The following is a 22,816-nucleotide window of genomic DNA, read 5'->3' as shown; positions in this document are numbered from 1 at the left end:
TAACTCCACACACTCCTTGCCCATTTGCAATCAAAATCCATTCTTTTGGACTCCTGAATCATTACCACATCCGGATTAAACTTCTTAATTACCTCTTTAATTGTTGCTCTCTTCCTAATGCTGCCCAACCCCCTCACATTCCAACTTAGGATTCTCATTGAAAACTCTTAGCCTTAACCCTAACTCCTCCATGATCTATTTAGACCCTTTTCATCTAATCCCTTTCACTTCAAACTTCTTGTCCCCCTCAATATCTTTTTTTAACCTCTCCACTTCACTCTGCCTTCTAAACTTCAACTTGTTGTCTTCTTTCTTTTGCATGTAGGCTTTTAGATAATTCGGGTTCTTTAGTTTGCACCCCAACCTTTTCACAAACTCTGCAACTGACTCTTCCCCATTAGTTTCCTCTTTTTCTAAAGATGCACTCTCCTCAATCCTAGGAAACTTCTTGTTCCTTCTCAAATTACCTCCAACTACAGTCCTTTCTGTCCCCTCTAGGCTCTCTCTCTGCAATTCCTTCCCTTCCACTTCACCCAAAAGGCTTTTTAAGATTTCCCATATTATTGTCTCTCTGCAAGTTTCACCCAAAAGGCTTTTTAAGATTTCCCATATTATTGTCTCTCTGCAAGTTTCACCCAAAAGGCTTTTTAAGATTTCCCATATTATTGTCTCTCTGCAAGTTTCTTCACCCACTTCCCCCCCCCCCCTTGTAGACACATTGTGGCTTTCAGACCAAGGGCTTCCGACTCTTGGTTGGGAAGAGAATCTGGAACAAGAGACACAAAGCGCTCATCAGTATCCAAAACTATATTGACAGAGTTGAGGGATTTACCTGAGGCAGAGAAGTGAGGAGAGAGCAAAGGCGAAGGAGTGGTAGTCACTTTCTTTTTTGAGAAATTAGAGCACTCTGTCTCCCAGAGTTGGGGGAAGAAAATCCCTGTCGTCGTATCAACACAATGACCCCTTTCTGTACCCAAGTATGTACCTCCTTGTGAGGTACCCTTGTTCGGCTCTAAGAAGACCCGAGCTACCTCCTTTTCGGCCTCTTGCAAAGCACTAGAACTAGGGGGGGCTCAACCAGAATTGGGTTAAGATCATTCACCCTCTCCTCCCCTTCCTCCTTTCCCTCCCCCATCGAATCCCCTAAGAATAAACAATCCAGGCTAAAAGGATCCCTGTTTTGAACTTTAGAAGGAGCTTCATCTGCCGCACTGCCTAAACTTCCACAGGCTTCCGAACTTTCATCATATTCAGAATCTAAGCCGCAGCTTAACCAACCATGGTTGACCTCTTCCTTCTCTTCTGTACTACCTCTCGAATAGCGTGGGTTCAGATGATCAGAAGTGTTGAGTTTTTGCGCGTCGCCGGCTGTCCGTCGGACCCAGCACAGAGGACGGCGTCCTTCTACTTTGCTCGCCAACTTAGCCCCTCCACAGTCGAGAGGGCAAGACCTGGACGATGATAGATGAATGTTGCCATCTATCATCTTGCCAAGCCTGCTTCGCCCCACGTGATGACTTAAGTTGTCACATGGGCTTTTAAAACCAAGTGAAGGCTCACCCATTGACCCGTCTGGCCCAACCTTTTTTAAAGCCGGTTTAGAGAAAGACTTTGAGCACAAACGACTCTTTCCCATTTTAGCCACGTCAGCATAGGACAGGCTGCCCTCTTTAAACAACCCCTCTTCGAAAATATTTGAATTAGAAGCCTTAAAGGGAAAGCTTTGAGACTCGGGGCACCCCTGCGGCTGTTCCCCTTCCTCTGTATTTCGCCCACATGCGCCAGGCTTTCCCGCCAGCCCCTGAAGGCCACGTGTACTCCAACCTTGAATTAGAAGCCTTAAAGGGAAAGCTTTGAGACTTGGGGCACCCTTGCGACTGTTCCCCTTCCTTTGTATTTTGCCCACATGCGCCAGGCTTTATCGCCAGCCCTGAAGGCCACTTGTACACCAACCTGCAAGCTCGTCAGTTCCTTCAACCTCTGTTCGTCTTCCCCAAAGCAAGGCTTCATCTTCTGAAGCTAACCAGACCTTGTATCAAGCACCTTCTAAGAGAACTTCGAAGGCACGCGGCAAGTTCTCCGGCTTGATCCCAGCAACCTTAAGTTCCACAGCTCTCAAGTTTCTTAAGTTAACCTTCAACAGAACTCCACCCAACACTCTTAACAATTTTCCTCAGTATTTGATCATTCGAAAGGTTGAAAGGAAGACCGAGAAATTTAATCAAGAAGCTGCCGGCTCTAGATTCAACTTCGTTACAATCTGGAGCTCAAATCTGGGCCTGAATCAAACTTCCTTCTACAAGGAAAGTACTGAAGATCAGTTTCTTATCTCCAGTATCTAATAAAGCTTTGTTTTCAGCAAAAGGCAGCAGCATGACATCTTCATCTAATCCCAACCTCTCTGCAATTACTTCTAAAACTTTCGTCCAATCTTCTATCACCCTGTCTGCCACTACGACCACCCTCTTCTCCCAGCTCCCACTCCCTACTTCCAAAGCTACTTGTTGAAGGGCAGTCGAGCTGGACACCAAAACTTCAGGGTAATGCTTAAAGCAGGGCACCTGATTACACAGGGCAGAAAGATGACAATCCTTCAAGCCAGGGGCTTCTTCCACCCTGAAGGTTAAAAGCGAAGGAAGCCCACCCTCTCCGCTTCAGGCCTTCTGGAATACACAACACTTGCATTCCTATTCATAGGAGGTTGGATCGGGCATCCTCTGTACAACTTAAGATCTACCTACCAACTTCTTGCAATTGGGTGGGCAAGTTCATTGGCTCTTTTTAGGAACCAACCTGAATGAACTCTTTAACCTAGACCCACCCAATCCTTTCTTCTCTCATCTGATCTTAAGTGTTCATGGATCATCTGAACTAGCCAAGCCAAGAGTCATTAAAGGCAGGCCCCCTAAAATCGCTCATCAAGGCAAATGGTGTTGGACACAGAAGTATCATATGGCAGCAGGTGAAGCATTGGGTGAACATGCTTGCAAGGTATTGAATGCACAAGCACAGAAGTATCATATCACTTGTGTTGTCTTTTTGTATTCCCACTCTTTTGTTTTTTTTCGTTTTGATTTATAACTGTAAAACTTATTAGAAGAAAAGTTGAAAACAGAATCAATATTATCATCCTTTCACTCTCTTATTATTTTCTTTTACCTACTGGATTTTATGGTGTCCTCACTGGTCATCCCCCAACCCTTCCATACACCCAACTTGATCCGCCCCCTGCTCTTTATCCATTTGTCCACCTTTACTTCATTTGCAGTCTAATCTGGACCGATGCAAAATTCACTTGGTTTGTACTTGCATATGTTTGTTTATAATTATTATTTGCAATCTTACGGTCTTACATGATGCAAATTTTATACTTTTTGTCTCATTGGCCGTGCAAGTTTTGTACCTCAATAATGTATTCAAAATTTATACCAGCTTCTTCCTACCTTAATATCTTCTCATACAAAGTGGGGATCACATCATTTTACTACCTTAGTTCCAAACAAAAAGCCACACTGCTTTTCTTCTCTTTCATATAAAGTGGGACTGTGTCATTTTAGTTCACTTTCTTCCTCACAAACAAAGTCAAACATCAAACAAAAATATACCAGAATTTACATTCAGACCATTTACGCTCCCATGCATTTACAACAGTACAAATTTCATTTGCACTGCAAAAAACAGAGCCTAAAGTAATCCATATTTTTGGACTGTTTGTCAGTCTATGGCAATGCTGTTAGCCTCTGTTAGAGTAACCGCTTCGAGGGGGCGAGACTCCTATTATTCAGAGAGAGAGAGTGATGGAAATTTGATTTCCCTCTTCTCTTTATTAGATGGTCAGTTATAGGCTTTATTCAAGATTGGTAGTTACGATTTTCAGGTAATCTGTTCCAATTTGTCACATGGCTTCCTTTCTTCTTTCTTGAATACACGTGTTGTATAAGCTGGCTTATCACAGCTCCCTCTGTGTTCCTAACAAATGCTTAAATCAATCATAAATCTCATCAGTTATAGGCTTTATCCAATGCATGATTATCTATTCTCAGCTTGATTTCAGGATAGCATAATCCATTTTTTTGATAAATGAATGGAATTGTTATCAATAGTGAAACAGTGTGAGCATACAAACAGCCTAAGTAGAGGCATGAAATGTGACCTCTTCTTTAAGGTTAGCATAATCCATTCACCACCTCTGCTTCTGCATTTATTGTTGGGAGGGTAATAATAAAGCTGGAAAAACCAAATTTTTTTATTTTTTTGGAGAACTATTTGTGTTCTTTTTATTGTTAACATTTGGACCGGAGTATGAAAATACCTATCAAAAAGATTATTTGCGAAGATTCAAGTGGCTAACCACAAGCATGGTAGTAAAGCTTCAATGGGAAAGAAGATTGGCAAATGGGGTAGCAGATTGTTTAGCTAAGCAAGGGATGCATAAGAATCAATTATTTTGGGCTCAATTGTATTTTCTCCTTCTTGTTTCTTGAGGTTGCATCTTGCCCGTCTTTGTGCGAAGCTTTTGGTGTGTATCTTTTGTATTGTCTCTTTTAATCTTAATAAAAGTTCTATTACCTATCAAAAAAGAAAAAACAAAAAAAAGAAAGACAGGATTGTGAAAATACCTGATGAAGGAATGTATGCTGGGCAGAGACTTGGGGAGGAAGGGATTGGAGGTGGACAAGGATGGATTGGTAAAAGAGGATGGAACTAAATGAAAAATTCTATTGGACCTGAAAAAAGTAAAGGGATCAAATAATTGTCAGTTGGTTCATATATTTCTCTTGGTTGAAAGGTCTCTGTGGAGCAGGTTCATGTAACAAACTTAAGAGGATGTAGAAGAGGAAGGGAGCGAAAGTCAAAGCTAGAATTAAAAAGGGGTGTATTAAGGCTTACCAACTAAGCAGGATCAAGAAATATTGATGATGGGGGCTTCTGTTCCTATTGTTTCTTTTTATTTTTTATTTTATTTTATTCTATTTTTTGTTTTGTTTTGGGTGACCCCAGGTTATGTACAATGAGGATTTCTTTTAGTTAAGTTGGTGATAGCTACCTAACTCCTCCCTTCATTTCTTATATATTGTTTCCTGCATGAATATGGGATTGCCGCTTGCCTTTTCCTTTTTGTATATGTGAGTTGGTGATAGCTACCTACCATCCACTCTTGAGCTATCTAATTACCTGCATTGAGATCTGGATTTACTTGATGCTTTGTGCTTTAATAATTTGTTCTGCATTTCTTCTCTTTTTTGCCTCTTGTAGGTCATCAGATGATGGAACATGTCGGATCTGGGATGCTAGGAATTCCAACTTTAGTCCACGAATTTATCTTCCAAAGCCTCCAGATGTGATAGTTGGTTAGTTTGTTAGCATATATGGTGTTTTATATTTCTTTCCTGGGGTTTGGGTTTAGAAGTTACACAGGGATAATGAAACTGATCGCAGGAAAGAACAATGCTCCATCATCAAGCAGTGGTCCGCAGAACCATCAGATATTGTGCTGTGCATTCAATGCTAGTGGAACCGTTTTTGTCACTGGTAGCTCAGACACTTATGCAAGGGTATGTCTAAATGCTTTTGCTTTTAGTTATGTAGTTATAAAGAACAATCGTTGGGATTATTTTTTTTTTGGGTGAGGAGTATGCAAGAAAATCCTTTTTGGAGCTGGTGTCTAGAATAAAGAAAGGAAATGGTTCAAAAGATTCGGAGGGTTCAGATGCTGAGGGCGAGTTTGATGAGGTTGAGTGATTGTTGGCATATTTGGTTTGAGTTGAGATGATTTTGTTTGGTCTGAGTGGTTTAGGGTTGAAGCTGGTTCTGTTAGTGGCTTTCTTTTTTCTCTTAGGTGGTTTCTTGTCACCTTTGTTGCAATCTTCTTTTTCTCTTAATAATTTTTTTATTTATTTTTCTACGGAAAAGTAGTTATCATACACATCTTTATTTAGTAAGGGGTGATTACTTGTTGTGATGGTTCTCTGGCTGTCAAGTGTGACAATGTGGGTTCAAGTCTGAGAGCAGCCACCTTTGTTGCAATCTTCTTTTTCTCTTAATAAAATTTTTTATTTTGCTACAGAAAAGTAGTTATCATACACATCTTTATTTAGTAAGGGGTGATTACTTGTTGTGATGGTTCTCTGGCTGTCAAGTGTGACAATGTCGGTTCAAGTCTGAGAGCAGCCACCTTGTGTAAATTGTAAAAAACACTCAAGGTTAGGACTTAGGACCACATCCAGTCCACCTCTTTGAAGACCCCAGATAGCTGGGATGAACATTGGGTAATGGTCTTGTACACATTTAATTAGTAGCCTTCCTGAGTCCTGACATATAAAAAAAAAGTAATCTTCCTAAGCTCTTCCCCAAACCGAGCTTCTAATATACATTAGTATCATTGCCTCCCACATTGGATGTAAACCTCGGGAATTTGAGAATTTTTGTTCAAACCTTATTATTGAGATTTGGCTGTGAATGAATGGATCCATTTAACAAGAACAGTTACTTGCAGGTGTGGAATGCGTGTAAATCAAACACAGATGACTCAGAGCAACCGAATCATGAGATTGATGTGCTATCTGGCCATGAAAATGATGTCAATTATGTGCAATTCAGGTTGGGTTGTTGTGGATAACAAACAATTTATCATGGTCTTACATACTGATCTTCTTGCTGATCTACCATGCAGTGGCTGTTCTGTGGCGTCTAAATTTTCAACAACTGACATATCAAAGGAAGAAAATATTCCAAAATTCAAAAATTCCTGGTATGTTGGTATTCTCCTTTGACTCTGTAATACTGTGTAACTACTATTTCTGGCAATTTTGAGCACTGATTTGTCTAAGTGCATGAGCAGCAATTCTTGTAATCTATTGTTGAAAGTTATGTTGACGAACAATGTTTTTTTGTATCCATGTATTTCCAGGTTTTCTCATGACAACATAGTTACCTGTTCTCGTGATGGCAGTGCTATTATTTGGGTTCCAAGATCACGTAGATCTCATGTGAGCCAATCTTGAAGATGAATTCCCACTATGATTTGATTGCTTCCTATTTATTTATATATATTTAGTTGGATAATAATGTTTCTTATGAAACGTTTCCTTTGAGATACTATTGCACTCAACTTCTGATGCACTTAAATGTATTTATTAAACCACATAAATAAAATATCATGATTATGATTTCTGTTTCTTTCTGTATTATTGTTTTTATTTTAGGGCAAAGCTGGACGCTGGACACGTGCATATCATCTTAAAGTTCCACCTCCGCCAATGCCTCCTCAACCTCCTCGTGGAGGCCCACGCCAGAGATTTCTTCCCACTCCTCGTGGTGTTAACATGATTGTATGGAGCCTGGATAACCGCTTTGTGCTTGCTGCTATCATGGGTGAGGCACCATGTATTTGCGTTTTAAAATTTATCAAGATAGACTGTTATGCCATTTATAGAAATATTTTAAGAAGTGTGATCTATGGGGCTAAAAGATAAATACTATATAATGGTTATTAGGCCGGAAACATTATATAGAACAGAGTCTTTGGCAGTTAAGAGACAACATATCCGAAAAAATGTAGCAGAAATGCAGAAATGGCATCTAATCAGTATGAGATAACTAGAATCTTTGTGGACCACTTCAAATCTTTTTACAGAAGACCCTTAGATGAAAGAATGAGGATAAAAGGGTTAGAATGGATGGCACTAGAAGTAGTAGCAAGGTGGATAAAAAGGGATTTTGAGGAAGAGGAAATAAAGATGGCAGTCTTGTCCATGGATAGATCTAAAGCACCGGGTCTGGATGGTTGTACAATAGCTTTCTATCAGGATTGTTGGGAAGTGCTGAAAGATGATGTATTTGAGATTTTTAGGGAATGCTTGAACGCACATGTTATAAGCCCTAGAATTAATGCAATTTTCATGGCTTTATTTCCAAAAAAATCTGATGCTAGCCATCCTAAGGATTTTCGACCCGTTAGTCTTGTGACTAGTATCTACAAAATAGTTGCTAAGGTCCTATCCTTGAGAATTAAAACAGTATTGACCTCTCTCATCAGCTAGTATCATGGAACCTTTGTTCAAGGGAGACAGATAATTGATCAAATCCTTATAGCCAATGAATGTGTAGAGGAAATGAAGAAATCCTAGGAAGGATGGATTTGTGTGCAAATTTGACTTGGAGAAGGCATTTGACTTGGTGGATTGGAGCTTCTCGATAGAGGTGATGCAGCAATATGGATTTGGGGAAAGATGGCGCAATTGGATATTTGGTTGTATCTGGTCCTGCCATTTTTCCATCCTTGTTAATGGATTGGAGAGAGTCTTCTTTCCAACTTGTAGAGGGTTAAGGCAAGGTGATCCCCTCTCACCCTTCCTTTTTTTCCTTTGTGGTTGATGTTTTTTAGTAGGCTCTTCTCTTAAATAGGGAAGATGATTTTAAGGGTTGGAGAGTGGGCAGAAACAATGTCCTAGTTACTCACCTCCAATTTGCAAATGATATCATCATTTTTTGTGGAGGGGGAGACATTAGAAGGGCAAGGAAACTAAGAGAATTGATCAAAAAGTTGTGAAGGATCTGAAACTTGAAAATTAATTTAGACAAAAGCTGTGTAGCAGGGATTAATATGGAGGATAATGCTCTAAATCGGGTTGCGGATTGCTTGGATTGTATCATCACCTCTTGGCTTCTGACCTATTTAGATCTCCCTTTAGGTGGCAACCCTAAGGAAAGTAGTTTCTAGAGCCTAGTTGTAGAAAGATGTGAAAGAAGATTGGTTGCGTGGAAGAGTTATTATATCTTGTTGGGAGGTAGGATTACTTTAATAAAATCAACTTTGCCTAACCTACCAATCCACTTCCTCTTTGTGTTTAGGATTTCACCTAGGGGAGAAAAGAAACTAGAAAAAAATACGAGGAATTTCCTTTGGGAATTGGGAGAGCCAAGCAATGACCACTTAGTCAAATGGGTGGTTATACGCAAAAGTGAAAAAGTATACAACTCCTTTAGGGAATGTGAGGAAAAAATAACTCCTTTAGGGAAGTGACTACAGAGATGGTCATTGGAGAGGGAAAACTTGTGGCATGAGGCAATGGTTATTATTGATGGGAGTTTGGAGAGTGGTTGGGATGCTGGTGTATCATGTCAGGTGACTTTGTAACACCTTGGAAATGAATCCATAGCGTCCTTCCACAATTCCTCATGTTTGTGAGGTATGATGTTTGTTTAGGGAATTAACTCGTTTTTGGGTAGACATTTGGCTTGGTGATCGACCCCTTAAAGACTTGTTCCCTACTCTGTATTCCATTTCCTTGTACAAAATGTGGTGATTGGGAATTTCCTAGTCCCTCCCATTGTTCCTTTGGGTCATAAATGGGATTTTGGCTTTCGAAGGGAACTGATGGATGATGAAGCCACTTGATTGTCAGAGCTTTTACTTCTTCTTGAGAGAGTTTGCTTAGAACCTTCGAATTCATATATAAAAATTTGGTGCTCAAGTCCTAAAAGCGTCTTTTCTTGTGCCTCTTTCTTCAATGCACTTTGCTAGTCTCCCTGCCCCTATCCATTTCCTTGTAAAGAAGTTTAGTGTCAGTTGATTCCCCCTAAAATTAAGGCTTTGTGGGAAGTAGTATATGGGAAAGTTAAGACTCTAGATTACTTGCTAAAGGAGAGACCTTATCTGTGTATTTCTCCAAATTGGTGTACTCTTTGTAAACCTAATGGTAAATCTTGTTACCACTTACTAATTCCCTGTTCCTTCATTATAGATATTTGGGACTAGTTTTTCTCTTTGTTTGGGTGTAGGTGGAATGTGCCAATGGAGATCAAGATGTTGTTTTATTTATTAACTTTTGCTTGGAAGAAGAGAAGGGAAGATTAATGTGGAGTTGCACTAGAGCAGTAGTAATTTGGACCAAGGTTCAAAGTATCGTTACATATCGGCTCGTATCGGCCAATACGTATCGTTCCGGGATCCTTCCGATACGCCCCTACAGTGGGTGTATTGGGGGTCTGACCGGTTTAGGGGATATAGAGGTCCTAGACCGGCTCCCCTGAACCAGTTTTGAAAAAAAATTAAAAAAACAATAAAAAAACAAGTATCGAAATGCCCGATATGCCCCTACTGGCATATTGGGCGTATCAATATTTTGAACCTTGATTTGGACCTTGTGGGAAGAAAGAAATGCTTGGAACAAGAATGTATTTTGACAAGGGCAATTCAGTGGCTGAAAACTCTAAAGATCTTTGACGCATACTCTTTTGATGACATATTGGAGAAGTTGGTTAGCAGTGGCTAATACTTCTACCAGGAAGGACAGATATGGGGTTGAATGGATGCCACCAGGGGAGGAGTTTATCAAGCTGAACTTTGATGGAAGTAGCCGGGGAAATCCAGATCTTCAGGCATAGGAGTAGTGCTGAGAAACAAAGATAGTAACGTCATATCTTTGTACTCAGGTCCTGCGGGTGTGGGAGACTCTTTAAGGGCCGAATTACTGGCTGCTGTACAAGGAATCCAGCTTGCAAATCAGCTAGGCATAGAGCATTTGATTATTGAAGGGGATTCCCAGGTGATAGTGGGTTGGCTGAAGGATCCAAACATTGTTATTTGGGGTTTTAGAGATCTTCTCAAAACGGTTAAATGGTTAACAAGGAATATGACAGTCAGAGTTCAGTGGGTAGGCAGATCAGCAAACTCATGGGCTGATTCACTTGCAAAACAAGGGGTTTCCCGAGATACTTTATTTTGGGCTTCAGTGTAAATTCATTTGTACTTATAATTCTGTAATTAGTTTTAAAGGAAAGGTCGCATCTCGTGCCTTTCCACGGGTTGCATGTAACTCTTATTTGCTGGTTTAATAAAATTTCACTCATTTATCAAAAAAAAATAAAAATAAAAGATTTATACATTGGTTACTAACTTTGGATCTGTTTAGACAATACTCCTTTGATGATATTTGGAGGAACTGGTACTCAGTGGCTTCAAGCTTAGTGCAGAAAGTTAAAACAAGGTTGGCTTGGGTACCTCCTTTTGAAGATTTTTTGAAACTAAACTTTTGTGGAGATAGTCAAGGCAACCTAGGTCCTTCCGGAATTGGAGGGGCCATAAGAGATAAGGAAGGGAATCTAATAGCACTCTATTCAGGACAGGTTGGGAATGGAGACTCGTTGAAAGCTGGATTTTATGCAGCATTACAAGGTGTCCAGATAGGAAAAGAAATGAATGTGGAGAACCTGCTATAGAGATGAAATCAATAAGTTCAAATGACTAACACAACATATGAATCTAGTTATACAATGAGTGGGGAGGGAAGCTAATTTTTTTTGTTGATTTTTTAGCCAAGCAAGGGGTAATGAGGGATGGTTGTTTTGGGCACTGTTGTAAATCTTTCTGTTTTTTTTTTTTCTCCAAGAGTGAAACTGCACCTCACGCCTCTCTTTGGGACACTTGTAACCAGTGTTCAGAAAACCAGACCGGACCGACCGTTTGGACCAATTGAACCGTGATCTGGGGCCCTGGCTGGTTTGATCACACACCAAGAACTGTTGTCTAAAAATCCGGTGAAAACCGGCTGACTGTTCGGTTTAACTAGAAAAGGACTGTGAGAAGACTTGATCCCATGACTTCTTTTTTCATATATTGCTTAATTACTACAATCCACTTCTTTACTTGTGGTATTTAATGACTCTTTATTGTATATATTACTTTATTACACATATTTTAAAGAAATGTAAATTAAGAGACTTGAACCTTGGTCATTTGCTTTAAAACTTAAGGAATTTGCCATCCATCCACCATATTTAAGCATATTAAAAGTTATAAAATATATTTTTTATAGTATTTATATAACCCATAATATATATATATATATACACTCACACACACGACATCATCACGGTTCAACCCCGGTTGAACCTCTTTTCCCGTGAACTTCTCCCTTCTCCGGTTCTCTGAACATTGCTTGTAATGGTTACCTATTATTTATGATATCAATGAAATTTTAACTTTATTCATAAAAAATGTAGCAGAAATATGATTATTGATAGTGCTTTAAAAGTGCAGGGGGTTCTTTGCACAAACTTGAAGTTCAAAAGAAACTAAATGTTTTGAAAAGCCTATTGACTCCAATTAGAATACATAAAGAAAACATATAAAACAGGAGTGGAAACAAGGTTGGAAAGAATTTTTACGAGGGGTTGGTTGAGGAGAAGAAATTTCACCTGGTTGACTGAAACTGATATGCAAGCCGATACTAGCAGGAGATTTGAGTTTTGAGAATGCTAAAGGGGATAAGCAGAGCTTTGTTGGGAAAGTGGCATTGGTGTTTGACTATGGAATCAGAATATTTGTGGATAAGGATGTGGAACAAGAAATTTTGATTGGGACCCAGGTATTGGTTATTTAACTCTTGGGTTCTTAACGCAGAAGCGCATTATAGGCTTTGACAATGATTTTATAAAAGGGGTAAAAATGAAGGTGGGCAAGGCAAACAAAACACGTTTTTGGATGGATTAGTGGTACACAAGAGGGTTTTAATGGAAGCTTTATCTTCCCTGTTTATTACCTCTCAAAGCAGGGAAGTTCGGCTAGGCGATCAGTATGAGGTATTAGTGGGGGTACAGTCTCCTTCATTTAGAAGAAAATAGAAACTTAAGTGATTGGGAGATATTGTCCAGGTTATTGCAGCAACTATAATCTTGTTAAGCCACTCTGAAGAGTTAATATAGACATATATGGAAGTTGAAGTCAGAGAACTTCATGGTTAAATCTTTCTTCACTTATTTCAATGATGTAGTATCGGCTTGGGCTGCTCACATCCCATCTGTAGTATCTCCCTTATGGCATGGACAGCAGGGCTTGGCAAATGTCTCAAGGGATAAGGTGATCTCGAGAGGATTAGGCGTACTTTCATTGGCATGTGTTTGAACGGGAGACAGTAGACCACTTAATTCTGTACTGCCATTTTTGGCTTGGGGTATTTATTTATTTTTGGAAGCTGCTGAGCTTTCATATGGTGCTGCCAGTGGAATGTGTTGGAGCTGTTTAAAGGTAAAGTTGCAAGGCCTGAGTGAACACAGAGGGATATTATGGAACATACCAGTGGTAATATTTTGGACTGTATGGGGGAGAGAGAATTTTAGAATGCTTGAGAACAAAGATTCTTCCTTGGAGCAAGCAATTCAGAAGGCTGTATCCATCAGTCATATCTTGAGCATGAAATGAGAAAAAATTAGCCACCTGGAAAAGAATCACCTTTCTAAGGGTGGAAGGGTTAAGTTAATTAGATCAACGTCCTTTAATCTCGTAGTTACCTTTCTATGGGATCCAGGGAATGATAAATATCAAGGTTTAAAATGTTGTTGTCGGGATATCCAAATATAGAAAACTTGTTGGAACTGTTAGAAATGTCGTATGAAAATATTCTAAAAATTATAGACATAGTGGAAACATTGTGAAATATGCAAAAAGATAGAATACTATTTATGTAATGATAAAAGATGCATAGGTAGACCTTTTAAATTATTATCATGTTCCAAATCATCAAAACTACATGATAAGGTCATAAATTTAAACTCATAGACAGTACAAATAATTCTAATAAGTAGACTAAATAATTTATTATACGATAAAAGCTATGATTTGTTTTCATGTTTGAGAAGAATTTTGAGCTGATTCAAGGTGGTAATTATGTCCACTCGTTGGGAAATAACACTGCTTTGTGAATGGTAGACTGTTTAGAATTACAAAGTTCTTTGCAAAAGTTTCACCATTGTATCAATGGTTGACATTTTTAGGTAGCAGTATGTTGGTTGTGATTACATTATTCTGGAGATTTAGTAACATTTGTTCATTATTGCTGTTACTGTTTCATAATGTTGTTTCTTTTGATGCAGATTGCAGAATTTGTGTTTGGAATGCTGCTGATGGTAGCTTAGTTCATTCATTGACTGGTCATAGTGAATCTGTAAGTATTACCTTGAGTGTGGAATATTTCATGATTATTCTGTTCAAATGTTTATTTGAAACTCAAACATGCTGTGTTAATAAATAAAAGTTGAACAGAAAAAATTGATTTTTTAGCTTTGTATAAAAATGTGTAAATTGAAAGTTGAAGGTGCTAGAAGGGCTAGGAGTAGACCAAAAAGAACATGTATCCAAGTAGTAAAAAATGATTTAAGCACTCATAATTTAACAACGGATATGGCTTTAAACAGAATGGAATTGTGAAATTGGAACCATGTAGCTGACTCTATATAGTAGGGATAAGGCTCGGGTGATGATGATGGTATAAAAAATGTGAGGAGAGCCAATGAAAGGGAACAAAACTCTTACTTTTATATATAGGCAATATAAATTATGCTCCCCTTTTCACATGTGACAGCTTTGTGTGTCCTTGTATTTTCTATTTTATTTGTATATTGGATAGTTGTATACAATGTTTATATCATTAGTTGATTCAGATTGAATAGGGAAAGAAATTATGAAGACAGAAATCAAGTTCCTTCCGATTTCTTGGCTTCTAGTGGTCGTGTGTTCTATTTTGTTTGTCTATTGAATGTTTTTATCATTATTTGATTCAGTTTCCGGGAAAGGGAAAGAAATTGTGAAGAAAGAATCAAGTTTATTCAAATTTCTCGGCCTCCAGTGGCAGTTTCCTATGCCTTTCCAATTTGAATTAACTTTTAATTTCTTTGGTGTCATTTTTCAGGTCATACTTGTCATAGGAGTAGATTTAATTATATTAATGTTTTATTAGTTAGTTTTCAGTTTCTAGAAAAAAATTAAGGAGATCCCGGACAGATCTTTCATGTGGGCTCCTTATGCTCCAGTTGATCCTCTTGCTGGAGTAGCAAGGAGTTACAAGGGGGGTTGGTTGATTGGTTTTGAAGGAAGTCGTTATTTTAGGTTGTTTTGTTTTGAGTTTTGTGTAGGGCGGTCACCTAGTGTCTTGGCAGTGACTGCTTGTCACCCCTCTCATGTATGGTTTTTTCCTATTTAATATATTTTCTTTCATTATTGTTATCAGACCTGCAGTTAATCAAATAAATACAGAAAAGTACCTGGGATAGACCCAGGAAGAGAAGCAATAGAGAAGAAGAGAAGAAGAATACAAAGAGAATAGGGCTAACAGTCTTTGTCAAGTAAGAGTCAACTGCTGCCTTTATATGTTTATATTCATAATGAAAAAAATCACACAATTACCCCTGACAATATAATTTGAGAACAGAGACAAAACAGAAGTAAAAAAGAGAGGGAAAAGACTAAAATAACCCTACGAAGAACACAATATTTTAACACTCCCCCTCAAGTTGGAGCGTATATATGATACAACTCCAACTTGTTACAGATATATTTCATCCGAGCACCACTCAAACCTTTGGTGAATAGGTCTGCTAGTTGATCTTTGGACTTCACATATGGGTTAATGATTTTTCCACTAACCACCTTCTCTCTTACAAAGTCACAATCTACCTCTATGTGTTTAGTCCTCTCATGATACATTGGATTGGAGGAGATACGAATGGCTGCCTAGTTGTCAAAAAATAGCTTAAGGGGAGTTATGACTGATATTCCCATTTCTTATAACAGCTGTTTCAACCATACCAACTCACATGTAGTGTGGGCCATGGCTCTGTACTCGGCCTCAACACTACTCCTAGCCTCTGCATTCTGCTTCTTGCTTTTCCAAGTAATTAACTTTCCTGCAAAAAACATGCAGTAACCAGTTGTTGGTTTCCTGTCTGTGACTGAACCTACCCAATCAACATCTATATATCCCTCCAAGGAGAATTCTCTCCCTTTCTTATACAACCACCCTTGACTTGGAGCACCTTTCAAATAACGTAGAACTCTAACAATACCTTTCCATTGGATTGTCCTTGGGTTTTGCATGAATTGACTCAATAGTCCAACATTAAAGGAAATGTTTGGCCTTGTGATGGTTAAATAAATCGATTTCCCAACTACTCTCTTGTATCTTTTAGGGTCTGCTAGGGGGTCCCCCCACTATCAGACGTCTTCACATTCAGATCAATAGGAGAATCCATTGGCTTTGCCTCTAATAGATCAGCTTTTTTCTAACAAGTCAAGCACACACTTTCTTTGAGAGAGAGGGAGAGAGATTCCCCACTTTGACCTTGCTGCTTTTATGCCCAAAATATATTTCAAGTGCCCCAAGTCCTTAGTCTTGAACTACCTTTGTAGGAACTGTTTGAGCTCTTCAATGCCATGCTCATCACTTCTTGTGATAATAATATCATCAACATAGATTGCCAACACAATCTTCCCAGAGGTAGAATCTCTATTGAACAGTGAGTGATCAACCCTACATTATGTCATCCCAAACCAGGCCCTTGGAGATGCTTCAACCCGTAAATTGCTTTCTTTAATCGACACACCTTTCCTTCCTCCCTTGAGTAGCATGCCCTGGAGGTTATTCCATATACACCTCCTCTTCTAGGTCACCGTGGAGAAATGCATTTTTACTATCCAACTGAAAAAATGGCTAATCAAAGTGTGTAGGCAGAGACATAAGCACATGGACCGAACCCATTTTAGCTATGGGTGAAAAGGTATTAGTATGCTCAACTCCATAGGTTTGTGTATACCCTTTGGCTACTAAGCGTGCTTTATATCTCTCCACACTACCATCTGCATGATGCTTAATAGTGTAAACCCACTTACAACCATCTGCACAATGCTTAAGGTGGTTTGTGTATACCCTTTTTCTTAAGTGCCCAAGTATGATTAGATTGAAAAGCATGAAATTCCTCATCCATTGCCCTTTTGCATTTTGGAGAGAGGAGAGCATCATGAAGATATCTAGGAACAAACACAGACGATAAAAGAGACAAAATTTTGATAGGGTGGTGATAAATGGGCAAATGAAACATAACGAGAGATAGGATGTTCAATATAGGCATGCTTACCTTTGTGAAGTGCAATAGGAAGAGACTAATCTGTCGATGGAGTTGGAAATGTGGAATAGGCTAAAGCACAATACCACTAGGGCCGTGAGCATACACTCTAGGGATTGGTGGTCGCATTGACTCTTGGACAAAGGACAAGTGGGCTCCGCTAGTTAAGGGGAGAGGAGTTGGGGATAAATTATCAAGAGAAGTAGGCTTCACTGATGAAAAGAAAGGAAAATTCTCAATGCTAACATCAGGAAGAACAAAGGAGCGATGAAGAGAGGGGTTGTAGCACTTATACCCTTTTTGGGTCCGAGAGTACTCCAATAACAAACATTTAAGAGCACGAGTGCCCTACTTATCCAAACCCAAACCTAGGTGATGAATGAAACAAACAGAACCAAAAACATGTGGAGACAAAGGGGACGAAGATTGAGAAGGAAAGGCAATAGAGAAAGGAGAGGAACAACGTAACACTGAAGATGACTTAATAAAAAAACGTAACACTGAAGATCGCATATGATTAATGAGGAAGCAAGAGGTAAGAACGCTACTCCAATATTTTTTAGGGATTGACATCTAAATCAAAAGTGCCCAAGCATTATCAAGTAAATGTCTATTGTTCCACTCAACCACTCCATTTTGTTGTGGAGTAAGGGAGATGATTGATGTATAATGCCATGAAATTCAAAGAACATATGAAACAGGCATTAGAAATATTATTTTGCATTGTTAGAACAAAAATATTTAATGGAGATGCTAAATTGGTTCTTTATTTCAGCATAAAAAGAGAGAAAAATATCAAACACTTTTGTACGAGATTTCATTAAATAAATCTGAGTCAACTTTGAAAAATCATCAACAAAGGAAACAAAATACTTAAAACCATTATAAGACTCAATTGGACAAGGACCCCAAACATCTGAATGAACAAGTTCAAAAGACTTGAGACTCTAGTATGTTCCCTTGGAACAAAAGAAACACGATAATGTTTACTAAGCTAAAAAAACTTCAAACTGTAACTCACGAATAGACACAACATTTGAAACATGACTGTTGAGAGATGGAAGAGAGGGATGACTGCAGCAGTGTAATGGAAGAATGTAGAGCTGTTTGTGATTCACAACCATAGTTGTCAAGCCGACAAGGCGCCCTTTGAGGCTCGCCTCGCCTAATTGCCTAACAGTTTTCTACTTCCTAATATAAAATGCTTTTTCATTCATTCCTTTTTGAGATTATAATTATAAAATAGACATTATTAAACTATAATAATCATTTTGTGTGTTTATATACTAATTTCTTTTTATTATTTTCTTATTTAGTAGAGTTTAATCAACACAAACATTGCTAAATGCTGTATGCCTGTATTGAACCTTCGAAGACTTGGAAACCTGAACCAATAAGTAAGGAAGAACTAAAAATTTTATCTAATCAGCACATTTTCCTCTTCCATATATTCTTCTACATCTTCTTCTTCTTCTACTACTACTAATACTTTTTATTTTTCTTCTTTTCCTATAACAAAAATAAGGGTTCAGCCCCTTAATTTTTTGAATTTTATTTTCCTTCTTCCTTTTCTTCTCATGAATATGTTGATTTTCTATACTTTAATATGAAATTTATACTTTTCTTATGAAATTCATGAATACATTTTAAAGAAATATGGTTATGGTACCTAGGGAACTACCCTAGGATCTATGCTTTTAACATAAAAAATCCATTGCCTAGGTGCCCACCTAGGCGACAAGGCGCCCCCTAGTCGCCTAGCCTTGCCTTGGTGCCATGCAAACTATGTTCACCACCATCTAGATAATACAACCCTCCAGCTTCATGCCCGCCACCAATTGTCTTTTCCATCTCGATATCCTGGAGAATACAATAGGACAGAAAGAATGAGATAGAGCAATTCAAAGATTTTGTGAACTTGCTAACAGACACGAGACTAAAGGGAAGTTTTTTTCTTTTTTTTTTTTTTTTTTTTTTGAGAAAAGATAACAGATTTCATTAAGATCAAAAAAGGAGAGGGGTATAATACATGTGATGTACAAAGCCTTGTCATCAAAAACACAAAAGACAAAGCCCACTACATTGGCAAAGTATGATCACTATTCTAAAAATTCCTTCCCAGCCCAGATTTAGCTAGATTATCAGCCACATGGTTCAATTCTCTAGGAATCCATCTGAAGGTGCATTGTGAGCAAGAGACCAGGCCTCTGATTTCTAACAGCAAATGAGATAGTTTCTATGGGTCGATAGTCTGTCCTGAAGCCCAGCTTATAACATTCCTCTAATCTCCTTTGACTGCAATGAAACAGAGCGGATGAGACTTGGCAATTTTGAGGCCTTTCAGGGAGGGCCCTTGCTTTTGCTTAAGACGCATCAGCCATCTTTACAGGGCCAAAAGGCCTAGGTCACATCTCCATTCACTCTTCGGGTCAAACCTCCTATTCCAGCATTTGGGCTGTTCTCTACAGACCTCCTAAAGCTGCTATCGAAATTCAGAATGAGCTTACAAACTTGTTTTGGGGTGATTTTCAGGGGAGGCTGAGGGTGAAAACGAGAGGTTGACAGAAGGGCTGTTCAATCTCTTTGTATGTCATTCTGATTGATACCCTCAAACACTTAACTATTCACCATCGAACTGCTAATGTTAGCTAGGATATGATCTCTAAGAGTCTCCAAGGAAGAGTAACTCTCATCAAATAATCTCCTATTTCTTTCCTCCCAGATATTCCACAGGATGACATGTACAATTACTTTCTAGAAACATTTTCCTCTCTTGCTTGAAGTCAACTTTAGACCTTGCCAATAGTTGATAGACTTTATAACGAAGTTTGGGGGAGTCCAATTAAGTCTGCCCCTAGCCAAGGTTCAATGTATCGGAAACTCCAAGTGTATCGGAAAGGCAATTTTAAGAGACGTATCGGGATACACCTTGGATACACATGCGTATCGGAGGAAAACTAAGATACACATGGATATGCTTGGAAACACTATAAATACTTTAATAAGTCATAAAATCACATCAATAACACGAAATATAAGACTTCAATGAGGTGTATACATTAAATTAAACTATTTTAATGGTTTTATGAAGAAAATATATTGTAATTAATTATAAATTCATTAAAAATCCTATGCTTAACTATAATTTATAAATTATAATTCTTAAGTTTTAATTAATGTTTTATGGGATGAGAAAACCCCAACTCTCCTATCCAAACATAAAACATGCATTGGCACAACTTCTAAGTGAAATTATAATTAATACTTATTTTTTATTTATTTCAAAAAATTATAAAAAATAAATAAGCATTTATATAATATATTAAAAAAATAGTTATTGAAGAAGAAAGTTCAATTGCTTTGTGGATATGATAGATCATCCATAGAATTATAATATATTCAATCATTGTGATCAAATGATAAAATATAATTAATTAATTATTTTTTAATTCTAAAAATAAAAAAACGATAAAACAAAAAAATAATAATTATTAAAGAAGAAATTTCAATTGGTTTGTGGATATGATATATCATCCATAGAATTATAATATATTCAATTGTTGTGATCAAATGATAAAATATAATCAATTATTATTTATTTTTAATTCTAAAAATATAAAAATGAAAAAATATTAAAGAAGAAATTTCAATTGCTCTATGAAAATGATAGATACATATATCTAAAACTAATTTATCTTTATAGGTAGAGAAAAATTAAAATTTTCAAATTTTTTGTTAATTTATATTTCCCCAAATATCTTCATGAAATTTCCATAAATCTATTGATAACACAAAAAAAGTTGTGATTTTGAATGTAAGAAATGTAGATCAACATAAATTTAAACATTCAAGAAAAAAAAGAAATCACAATATATTTCACAAAATTGAAAAAAACTTACCTATTTTTGCCATATTTTTTCAAAATTTGAAAAATCTTCAAAAAAATTAACGATTCACACTTGTTTCTTGCAAATCTAGCACTCTAGGAATGAGGTTTGGAGTTTTAGAGTCATTTGGGGGGTGAAAGAAGGCTTATTTCAGGGCAAAGAAGCTTGCTTTCTCTATTTTTTTTCCAGTTTTTGGTCGTATCTTTTTCGTCGATACACTACTGATACGCCACGATACACCCCCGACATGGTCCGGTACGGGTTCAATACGCTTGAAAAAAGACGAGATGCCCAATTTCTGTGCATATCCTGTACCTATTTTTCGAAGATATGATACGATACATTTCGCCCCGTATCGGGCGTACCGTATCGAAATTTTAAACCCTGCCCCTAGCTATTGAATCGAGGAAGAATTGCCAAAGGCTTTTGGCCACAATTCAATATTGAAGGCAAAGTTAGGAACATAAATCACCAAATGCAAAGTTAAATTAGAATGTAAAGTCACATCATTGGTACCAAAAACAAGAGAGGTAGTATCATCAGCTAGAGCAATCGACTGGCAGTGGAGGGAGGGGATAAAGATTGAAATAGGTTTTAGGATCCAATCATGTGATATAAGGCCCAAAATCAATAATCTAGGGTTTAGAAGAGGAAATAAGACATGCTGTACCTGATTTTGCAAGTTTTTCACAGTATGTCATTACTGTCAACAATAGCTGCACTCTTTGACCGAATCCACCAACATCGACACCACGACCTCTAATGTTCCCATCACTACCACCACCATGACCTCCTCTCATGCCACAGTTACCCCCTCTAATAGCTACTTTTACCACGCAAGCCACCTCTATCACCTCGGGTTGCGGCTAGGGTTGATTTCATCAATACCGGAGAACTATCTGTATGTGGGCTTGTAACCCTTCCGACTCAGAAGAAAACTTCTGATAGTGTGGGTATATCACTCTTGTTGTTACTGTACTTTGAGATCAATCAAAAGGAGCTGGTGTGAATCCAACTAATTGCGCAAACTCTTTAAACTAGCATGGTGCTCCACTCTCCTATCACCTTGTTGTAGCTGAAAATATTCCTAGTGTAATTGATATATACTAGTTACATTATCCTATCCAGAATACAACTGTTTGGCATGTTCCCTAATTTCTTTCACAGTATCAAAGAACATCAAATTCACACTAATATGAGGTCCTTACTGTTCCAAAGACATGGCATGATTTGCGCATTCTATTGGATCCAATCATTATACTCTGTAGCTTCTGGGCCTGGTTTATTTTCTTTAATATATTTTAATTTTCCCCTGGCTGTCAAATTTACCTCAACATATTTTGCCCATGGTACATTATTTGTACCATTAAGTTTGATCAACATCATTTGGACAACCATGAAATCAGATTGCACCATCAAACTTATTTTGGTTTCACTGCCAGAAGCTGCAATCAGTCACAAATAAGTTATTTCTGCAACACACTCCCTAGTCAAACACCTTCCAGAGTCAACAAAAGCACTCAATCGACTTAACTATTATTCTGGAAACATCAACAGCATAGCCACAACTCCTTAATCCGGAACATCAACACAAGAAACCCTTCTACAAGTCAACTGACCTCACCATTCACAGAAACAAACCCCACCAAACACAGACAATGATCATCCGATGTGGACATTCACATTCCCTCTTCAAACTGCCAAATAGAGGGAGTCTAATATGCCATCAGAAAACCAACTGACAGTGCTACTTAAGGCATGGAAGTCTCCTAACCCTCTGGGCGATCAGTCCTTTTTCGGTCCTTCCCCTTCCTTTCACCTTTTATTAGCCGAAAACCTCAGCTGATACTGTCTTAGGTGTCCTTCACAGATGCAGTCGAGAAGGTCGATCAACCAGGCTCTGATACCATGTTATGAGACCTGTATTTAATCAAATAAATAAAGAAAAACACCTGGTATAAACCCAAGAAGAGAAGCAATAGAGAAGAAGAAGAATACGAAGAGAATAGGGCTAACAGTCTCTGTTGAGT

General features: G+C 38.0%; 1 protein-coding gene across 1 annotated transcript in view; it reads left to right on the top strand.

Annotated features, from left to right (window-relative positions):
• Window positions 1-22,816, top strand: part of LOC148867705 (uncharacterized) — an 85,441-nt gene that overhangs the window by 29,032 nt on the left and 33,593 nt on the right. The window contains exons 8-14 of the mRNA XM_088981173.1: window positions 5,257-5,351; window positions 5,440-5,555; window positions 6,497-6,600; window positions 6,674-6,751; window positions 6,911-6,989; window positions 7,206-7,374; window positions 13,876-13,946. Coding sequence (XP_088837299.1) covers window positions 5,257-5,351; window positions 5,440-5,555; window positions 6,497-6,600; window positions 6,674-6,751; window positions 6,911-6,989; window positions 7,206-7,374; window positions 13,876-13,946 — 712 coding nt within the window. The remainder of the gene's footprint in view (window positions 1-5,256; window positions 5,352-5,439; window positions 5,556-6,496; window positions 6,601-6,673; window positions 6,752-6,910; window positions 6,990-7,205; window positions 7,375-13,875; window positions 13,947-22,816) is intronic.

This window comes from Nelumbo lutea, chromosome 3, assembly GCF_056320005.1.
Source record: "Nelumbo lutea isolate HS-2025 chromosome 3, American lotus-T2T, whole genome shotgun sequence".
NCBI lineage: Eukaryota > Viridiplantae > Streptophyta > Magnoliopsida > Proteales > Nelumbonaceae > Nelumbo > Nelumbo lutea.
Note: the sequence above shows the minus strand (reverse complement) of the source record. Positions and strands in the feature narration are given on the sequence as shown.